The following is a 10,330-nucleotide window of genomic DNA, read 5'->3' as shown; positions in this document are numbered from 1 at the left end:
ACCATGTTGAAAGTGTAAATCCACCATTTTGAAAATGCTGTTCCTCCTCGACAAATTGCATCATTAAGTTGCCTTTAATTATTATAACAATCATTATAATAACCTAATCAAAATAACAGCTCCAGTACAACCTGCATTAATCTCCCACAATACGAAAGAGACTGCAGCAACAATAAATGGAATGCTATTTCTAAAGTGTGATTTAGCCAAAATCATGCATCAAAAACATTTATTAACCAGGTAAGGTTCATCATTCGAAATGTCTACAATAGATCTGTCTTTCGGGAACGCTCATGGTTATTTACATTTTGTGGAAGTACAAGTTCAAAGAAAAAAGAGAGAGAAACATTGCCATCTCATTGTTGACTTAGCCTGGGGACCAATACTAACACTTGGCCACAACCCGGCTACGCTAATATTGTGTGCGTACAAAAAGCGTTGGGAAAGTATGCAGCTTCCCGACCTAGGTGATACCACCCTGGGAACGCTTTCGGGAACGCTCATGGTTATTTACATTTTGTGGAAGTACAAGTTCAAAGAAAAAAGAGAGAGAAATATTGCCATTTCATTGTTGACTTAGGGCCCAATACTAACACTTGGCAACTCATCCGCGGTACTATAAAGGGGCTCCGTTCGTTGGCAAGCCTGCAAATCATATTGGGTTCAAAACGTTTCATAACTAATAGTAGGCTAATTTCAAGAATGGCTTCACGCAACCAGACTACGATTCCTCTCGTAACGGCCGATTCAGGAGCACACTTCGATCCCAGCTCCCTCCCGTCCAGGCACCTATTCATATCTAGATATCCCATAATGCATGGCGCACCAGAACACTGTTCCCACTTATAAGTGCATGTATGCAAACCGAAAATTGGAACAGGTTCAATACATTTGATACGGGGTCAAGTTTATATAGTCAGGCTCGGCAAGATGGCGTTCCGTTCTATTGGAAGTCGTCTGCAAACCATGTTGGGACATAAACATATTGCTAGCGTACATCTAGTTGCCAGAGTGGTCTCGCGTTTTCAGTCCACGATACCTCTGGTGACGGCTGATGAATGGTGGGGAAAATGCAAGAAAGTCGATGTTTTAGGTTCGAAGATGTCCTATTACGACTCTGATTCCCAGAATAGGAGCGGTAAGCATACGGCCGTGTTCCTGCACGGCAACCCAACGTCTTCGTATCTTTGGAGGAATGTTATACCCCAAGTAGAACCCATCGCCAGGTGTCTGGCTCCTGATCTCATTGGGATGGGCCGGTCTGATAAGCTGGCTAGCCATTCCTACCGCTTCTTGGATCACTACCGCTATCTGTCAGCCTGGTTTGATGCTCTCAAATTACCAGAAAAGGTATTTTTTTAGAAGAATATAGCTTATAAATGAAATACTCAATAACATGAGGTCGTTAGTGTTCAGATAGTGTACAACACTACAGTGAGGGCATTAGTGAGAAATGTCCACGCAAAAAACGCCAGAGACCCAAGCAAAAAAAATGTTCGGACTATTTCTGTTATATATTATTTTATACAATGGTGACGAGGATGTTACTTGATGAAAGATCCTCATCCCAAATTTTATAGAATGATCTAGAGTCGACTGATAAATTAAGATATGGAGCATTAAATGATTGGTCATTAGAGAATGCTGGTGACAGCTCATTTGTACTTTTTATTAATATCTGGTTACCGTAATGAATGAACTGTTACGGTTAAGGAGTAAAGCGTTGGATTACGATGTACATCATCATTCATAATAATTATAAACTTCTTTTGTTTACATTTCTTCAACGGCCCCAAAACCTCGGAATGGCCGGGATGGTACTTCTTCTGAAAACAAATATCCTAGTTTCCATTTGTTTTCTCTCTGATGGAAGGGCGTTCAATTGGCCCTTGGACCTGCCTGTGTATCTATACTGATCAATTCCGTTTATTCAATATTTTGCCTATTTAACAATGTTAGACGTATCATACGTCGACATAATTTATTTTTTGTTAAGATACTCATTTTATACTTTGTCACTTTTAGAGAGCGGTATTGTTAAACTGTTGAAGCAAAATATTTAATAATAATGAATTTCAATTGATAATGCATGTAGTTAACAGAATTTTTAAAAGAACGACGATTCTAACAATATGCTAACGCCTACAACATCATATTATATGAAACGTGCAAAGTTTGTTTTACGTCGAAGGAAAAATCTGGCATCTACAAATATAATGTCTTCTACTTATAAAACATATTGATGTACATTTGCCACTCTCCACCCAGGTGTTAAATGGGTACCCGGTAGGATGCGAAAGCTAATGTGCTTAGATTAGCAAGTCTGCGCTTGTAAAAATGACGCCTGGCTGGAATGCTCCCCAGGGAGTGGAGAATGTGCATACATTGTGTGCGGGTAAGCCTTAATCCGATGACCAGGGTAATAATATGATTGCAGGGCCCTCAAGGAGAACAGTATGAATACTGATGAGGCTACCCTGGGTAAACAAGACATATTATTATTATCATTATATTATTACTATTGTTGAAAAATCCTTTCCACATGTTTATTTTCAGATAACCGTCGTATGTCACGACTGGGGTACAGCCCTTGGCCTCCACTGGTGTAATGAGCACAGAGATAGACTTGAAGGTAAGCAATATGGGGCGGAGGGTAAACGTGATTTTAGGGATCAATCACCACATTGAACACTCAAACAGAAACTCAAGAAAATCTAGAAAATAGGAAGTAAATACTTTATCTTATCATCTTAAACCATGCTTGAAGTTTATTACTGATCTTCAATTCCATCAACCAGACTCTGCGTACACAATAATATTCACGAATATATATTTATAATAACTAGTTTTTTCGTTTAACTAAGCATAAGGGTGGGTAATTCACTCGCTTTCACGATCTTACATCACGATGTATCAACATTGTTTACGCTTTAATAACTATATTATAATTCATAAATAGTTAAGTCTTATGCGGGCTCTGTAGCTACTATTACCCCATCAATTGCCAGGTCCCCATTTACACCTGGGTGGAGATCAGTGGTAAATGTGGATTAATGTATAGGCAAAGGACGTTAGTTAGTGATAGGCTGGGATTTGAACCCTCAACCCTTGGATTTGAGAGTCAAGTGAATAAACCAGTGAACCACTAAACCACGACACCTTCGCAAGCACGTCTTCAAACTAAATATGCCTTCATGGCATGCCCCAGTGTCAATGGAACTGGCTATAGACTGTTGTATTTTATGATTATTAGAAATAGGTTAATTAATCCCTGATGTTTAGCTGATGTCAAGCTAAAAAATGTAAACATTTTATCATATTTTAAGATACTTTTTTATTTAGAAATTATCGGACATTAGCCTATCCCGAAAGACGTTTTTATATTTTTAGATACCCTCACGGACAAAAAGCAGAGGGGCACATTTTGATGGTTAACTTAAACAGTATGACTTTTCACCATTTCTTTAGCTATCGTCCACATGGAAGGCCTCTACCAGCCAATGCCTTGGGACATCATGACTGACTCTATGCGGGACATCTTCCTGGCGTTCCGCTCGGATGCCGGCGAAGAGATGATCCTAGAGAAGAACATGTTCATAGAAACCATCCTCCCGCTCGCCATCAAGCGGACGCTTCGCCAGGAGGAGATGGACGCTTACCGGGAGCCATTCAAGAACCCTGGAGAGGACCGACGCCCTCTGCTCACCTTCCCCCGTCAAATCCCCATCCAGGGAGAGGGCCCAGAGGAAACGGTCGCCATAGCTACGGCCTACCACGCCTGGATCAAGGGGACTGAGGATCTCCCAAAGCTTCGCATCGTCCCAATTCCTGGAATGTTCACTGAATGGGGCACGGGGATTACGAAGGATTGGCCGAATCACAAGGTAGTCCAGGTTGAAGGGTCGCATATCTTTCAGGAAGATTCACCCATCCAGACCGGGGATTACATCAAGGAATTCCTATCAAGTATCTTCAAATAGACGGATCATAATTATACACCAGGGACAGATCTGAGAATTTTTTTTAGAGGGTGTTCTAATGCAACAATTGACATAACAAATGTAAACATACTTAATTTATAAATTACATACATCCTAACGTACAAAGGCGGTTTGTGAACCAAGACCCCGATTTGTCGGCTTTCTTGTTGTGGAAATTACTTTCCCAAAATCTAATGACATACTCTTTTTCTTCTTCCTCTCCTTCTCTTTTTCCTCCTCTTTCTTCTTCTTTCCCTCTCTTCTTCTTCATTTCTCTCTTTCTTTTCTTGACAGAATTTTTGAGAGTATGGGACCACCTTTTCTCTTTCGTAAAGTGATCTTTTTTACCTGTGATATATGATCTCAGATACTTTACTTCTGTCATTTTTTCTCTGACATTTCCCCATTTTACTTCTTAGGAGGCCAGCTAAGGACATTTAAGGACAGTTAACAATATATCCATACCCCTTGTAATTACAAAAACAAAATGTTTTGTTTTTTGTAACTCATAAATGAAACTTGGACTTGTTTAATTGAGGAATATCTTGAATACTTTTAGAAGTAAGTTTTAATTTGTCACATTCTCAAGAAGTATAAATCGGGACAAATCAATTTTACACATACTTGAGAAATTACAAAACTTGGTGATGGTATATATACAATTTAGTGGTCAACTGTATAGAGTAGCAATACCTTACAATGAAAACAGTAAATCAGAACCAAAACACCCGTAGACTGTAATTTCTTTTGTGATAATCATTTAAATTTCAACTTAAGTATCTCTGCTTGATATTTTACTTCTTTATTGATCTAATATATTTGTTCTTGTTTTTATTGCTTGCTCTCTCACGTTTGTTTAACTTGTATATTTGTTTTGTTTTAATATCGAATGAAATCATTTCAATGTCGAAGTATATCTACTACTCTAATGAAACAAAATGCTAAATTCATATATGCATGTACCTGTATCGCAAATATGTTGTCTTTGTTAAATCAATAATGTGGTTTTATTACAAATATAAGGTAATGGCAATTTATTTTCTTATGCATTTTGAGAGTTAGTTTGTTTGTTTATTTAATAAGATATATATGTGTGACTTCTAGTATAATAAGTAATACATGTAGAACTTTCTTACACAGTGCATTGTACATGCTTTATGAAGTTAGTTTTGTGCTTGTATAGTAACGCACTTTTGATTAAGTGATCAAATATGGTAATTGTGGAAACTTTTAGAAGCTTTTTTTAGAATTTTGTAGAAGGGAAGAGGGAGTTGAGAGAGAGAAAACATGGGAGTAAAGAGATTGAGGGTGAGAGAGAGAAATGGGAGAGGATAACAGGGAGAAATGAGAGTTAAACGATAGAGGAGAGAAAGAAAAAAGACAGAGAAAGACCGATAGAAAGACAAAAAGAGAGAGAGGGCGAAAGAGAGAGAGAGAGAGATAGGAAGAGAGAGACAGAGAGAGACAGAGAGAGACAGAGAGAGACAGAGAGAGAAAGCGAGAGGGAGGGAAGGAGAAAGAGAGAGGAAGAGAGAGAGAGAGGGTGGAAGAGAGAGACAGAGAGATAGAGAGAGATAGAAATAGGGGCGGGATTTACAATTTAAATTGGTGAAACATAGTATAAAACACACCCATAACGTCTTTGTAATTAAAAGAGACGAGATGTATATCAACATCTATAATTAGACATATTTAGAAACATGAAGTAAGTCTTCCTTTTCGGTCTTGGTTGCATATATAATAATTAATCTAAATGATTGTTAAAACATCTCCTACTCCGTGATAATTTTGCCCGTGTTGACTTAGTAGTGGGCTTTTATGCGACCAATATTTTGCGAGAACCTCCTTTCCTTTTCTACATTTTACTATTCGGTTTCATAAGAAAACTAAGTATGCATTCCAATAATTACACTCTCTAGTCCGTAATTCGTGTTAGCATATTAAATGGCGGGATTTAATGCGATCAATATTTTGCCGTTGTCTTTGTTCATAAGCAGACTGTAAAATAAGACAATTTACATATGACATAAGAAAAGATTAAATTATATTGAAAAGCAAATCGAAAAATGTCAAAGCTTTCTGATCAGTGACGTATATAGGCCTAACTTGTGGTTCTTGTTAGCTTATTAAATGGCGGGATTAATGCGACCAATATTTTTCCATTGTCGTTGTTCATAGGAAAACTGTAAAATAAGACAGTTTTCATATGACGTAAGAAAAGATGAAACAACGAAAAATGTAAACACTTTCCGAACAGTGACGTATCTATCCCTTGCATCTGGAAGGGGGTGAGGTGTTGTAAATTTATTGATTTATTTATTTATTAAAACATCTTTTAACAGGATAACGTTGATCAGATCGCAGGCTGTTTTACATAATGGTCTTGCATGTAGAAGGAAAATACAAATTTAAGAACTGAAAATAAGAGTATTTACAAGAAAAACTGCAGTTGCATACAAACGTTAAAAATAGAAATAACATGAATAGGGAAAAAACATTAGAGAAAAACGGAAAGAGGAGGGGGTGGGAGATATGCATACATCTTAATGAAAATTATTGATAAGTGTAGTATAAGGAAGAAAATTCATACCGTACTTTTAAATCGCACTTCCCCTTCTCCTGTCAGATGAAGTAAAGCTAGAAAAAAGAACACGAACTGTGTATTGCATCACTAATTTTTCTTTGAGAGCAACAATACATAGCCCGCAAAATGCTAGATTATTTGCTTTGTTTTCTTACGTTAAGATTTTAAATTGTGATATTTACCTTACAATCGTTGCTTCCTCCTTTGTCATATTGTTTGCGACCTTATATTTTAGTGTGTTTACTTGACATGACTATGCTTCACTGAACATTTTGTATAATAAAACTTCCTATCTCAACATTGAAGGTGTCACATGCTTCTTCTTTCACTGTGTCTTAACTCTTTAATATACTACACAAATAATCATTCTATGCCACATTGTATTTACCATGGCATAGATATACCAAAGGGTATCAAGATAATTAAACTGTTTCCCGCACACAATTAATCTATACCCGTGTTAAAAGGGTTTCCATGCCATTGTTATGCACAAAGCAACCGTTCCATCAATTTGTGCGTATTATTTTGTGCGAAATTGCACGTGTTGCAAATGAGTGACCGTGCACACGGGCGAAGAAAGCAACCGAAGGGTTAATGTAGGAGCTGTGATGAGAGAAAGATTGCGTGCATGAGGAAAGATAGAATCATAATATGTGACGTGGATATTGAAAGAGGGGTTAAGGCAAGGGGATGGATAGAAAGGTTAAAGAAAATGCAAAAGGGGGACAAAAAAGCAATATTAAACTGTACACCAGTCCTGCAACAAGCAAACAATATAAGAAATATGGGAGAGAGAAAGAGAGAGAAGAATGAAAGTAAAAAGAGAGAGGCTGATATATGAAGGAAGAGAAAGAAGGATATGGAACGAGAGAGAGAGAGAGAGAGTGAGAAAGAGAGAGAGAGAGAGAGAAAAATAGAGAGAGAGAAGGGTTGAGGGATAAGGGAAAGAAGAGGGATTTAAGAATATAGAGATGATTATAGAAGGATATCGGACTTGAAAATAATGAGAATGGGGAATGCTGAAAATAATAAGACCTGTCTTTAAAGAGAGAGAGAGAGATTTTAAGAGAGGCGGACGGACGTACAGATGAGCTATGTTGCACACATGAGCGTAAATCGTGGCCACGACCAAAATGCAAGGTTAGAGTATGATTCAGCAAACATTTGTTTTCTTCTTTATTTAAAGAAAATCTGTTTATCCAGGTTAAGGGTTATACAATCACACTCTTAAGTGAACGTTTTCTCCGACACTTATTTGTTTACATTTTGGTGGGTACAGAATTTGAGACTATAATGAAATAGCCTACAAACAACAAAATTTAAAAAGTCGCGTCATTCTTGACACACAATTTTCGGGTTGCACAGAATTTAGAGTTTATTGTGCAATATTTCAGGTTTTTTTTTCCATACTGGAAATGGGGTGCAACGACCCTAAATGGGAATGTCCCTGAAAAAAGGCATCGATATAAATCAATTGAAAAAGTTTGAAATTAATTTACAGCATGTTTTTTAGGGATTACATGCGCTGTAGGTCATTACTCGTTGACTCCTTACCCGTCTCACAAACAGCAAATTGGTTGTTCCACCAAGAACTATCCCCGTTCTCTCAGAGAGTCTTCTGATGAGATAAATTTTGTGATGATGATTTTTTCCTCGCTACATTTATTCCTCTGTTATTTTTCCAAATGCATGACAGCGCAGATACGGCGGACCTTACAACTATATATAGCTGTCCGCTAATACCCCGTTCACACAGGTCTGTGATCTTACGAAGACCTTGTCGGTCACCCCGAACTGAAAAAAAATATCAAGTCGGGGCATTATCGACTTCGAAATCCAGCAATTTGGCATTTTTAAAGACTATACATCACGACTGTATTGCGATGATTCTACGTCAAAAGCCTGTTGACTCGCTGCCACTACGATTACACCTAGACCAATGCCGACCAAGCGGTTGTTTTTACTACGTTGTTACAGAGACTTAGAAGACTGTAGGACGATATCGCTACGCTGATGGCGACCATATTACACTTCTAGTACGATTTGTAGCGATGTCTATATCGATCGGAAACGGCTCGAAATAGTTGCCGACGGTGCTGCGTTTTTATTACGACCACATAGATCTTACCACGGTGCTACCACACTGCTTGTTTGCTAATGGCGTTCCCACTACGTTCTTAATTAAGACTTTGCGCCAATTTTTGATGGCCACGACCCGGCTACGCTAATTTTGTGCACGTTCAAAAAAAAAGCGTGCCGTGCAGCTTCCCGGCCGACCCGGTGATCCCACCCCGACCAAACCAGGCTCGTGGAGATCCTCCCACGTTTGGCCTACGATTGGCCCCGATTGGCCACGCTCTCGGCCACATCGTAGTAGAAGCGGCGTCGACTGTGTGAACGGGGTATAACGGACGGTCCAAGTTGTGACACCCATTGTGCACTGGGCGTCATTCATTTTGTCTGAAATAGAACTGCATTATAAGCGACTAGTAAGGTCATTGACATGCCATATGAGTGTGGGGACATGATTGAAAGCAATTCGGCAATGCAGACATTGCGTTAAATCAACTGAGAATGAGCCTATTTGCTTACACAGACTTTACAGATCACGCTCCAAAGCCTCAAATGTAAGGTCAATTTTAAAGGGGCCGAGGAGTGGCAATTTGTGTCCATATTGTAGATTTACTCTAATGTTAATTTTTTTCCTTTTATCATTTTCTAAATGTTACACTCCCATGACGACCGATTCCTAAAAAGGAAACAGCTTTTCAATATTCAACCCGAAACTCGTCAATTTGACCATAGTGCAAATAACCTTCAATATCGTAGATTCAAACTATCAACATTTCTATTCAATCATTTCTCAACTGTGAATAGATTCTCGTATGACCTTTTCTTTTCAAATTTTAATAGATTATATTTATATATGAAGGGATAAGGTTGACAATGATTTGGATTTAAACTGTTCTTCATTATCTACACCATGTTGAAAGTGCAAATCCACCATTTTGAAAATGCTGTTCCTCCTCGACAAATTGCATCATTAAGTTGCCTTTAATTATTATAACAATCATTATAATAACCTAATCGAAATAACAGCTCCAGTACAACCTGCATTAATCTCCCACAATACGAAAGAGATTGCAGCAACAATAAATGGAATGCTATTTCAAAAGTGTGATTTAGCCAAAATCATGCATCAAAAACATGTATTAACCAGGGTAAGGTTCATCATTCGAAATGTCTACAATAGATCTGTCTTTCGGGAACGCTCATGGTTATTTGTGGAAGTACAAGTTCAAAGAAAAAAGAGAGAGAAAAATTGCCATCTCATTGTTGACTTAGCCTGGGGCCCAATACTAACACTTGGCCACAACCCGGCTACGCTAATATTGTGTGCGTACAAAAAAGCGTTGGGAAAGTATGCAGCTTCCCGACCTAGGTGATACCACCCTGGGAACGCTTTCGGGAACGCTCATGGTTATTTACATTTTGTGGAAGTACAAGTTCAAAGAAAAAAGAGAGAGAAATATTGCCATTTCATTGTTGACTTAGGGCCCAATACTAACACTTGGCAACTCATCCGCGGTACTATAAAGGGGCTCCGTTCGTTGGCAAGCCTGCAAATCATATTGGGTTCAAAACGTTTCATAACTAATAGTAGGCTAATTTCAAGAATGGCTTCACGCAACCAGACTACGATTCCTCTCGTAACGGCCGATTCAGGAGCACACTTCGATCCCAGCTCCCTCCCGTCCAGGCACCT

General features: G+C 38.4%; 1 protein-coding gene across 1 annotated transcript; it reads left to right on the top strand.

Annotated features, from left to right (window-relative positions):
* The first annotated feature begins 852 nt into the window (after positions 1–852).
* Positions 853–5,017, top strand: LOC593476 (coelenterazine h 2-monooxygenase). The gene is made up of 3 exons (XM_030981129.1): positions 853–1,350; positions 2,557–2,632; positions 3,469–5,017. Exons 1-3 carry the CDS (start codon positions 931–933, stop codon positions 3,978–3,980), a joined length of 1,008 nt encoding a protein of 335 aa, XP_030836989.1. The 5' UTR covers positions 853–930; the 3' UTR covers positions 3,981–5,017.
* Positions 5,018–10,330: the final 5,313 nt, after the last annotated feature.

The sequence above is a fragment of the Strongylocentrotus purpuratus genome, unplaced genomic scaffold (assembly GCF_000002235.5).
Source record: "Strongylocentrotus purpuratus isolate Spur 01 unplaced genomic scaffold, Spur_5.0 spur5_scaffold_11, whole genome shotgun sequence".
In the NCBI taxonomy this organism is placed as follows: Eukaryota; Metazoa; Echinodermata; class Echinoidea; order Camarodonta; family Strongylocentrotidae; genus Strongylocentrotus; species Strongylocentrotus purpuratus.
This window is presented reverse-complemented; position numbering and strand designations above follow the sequence as displayed.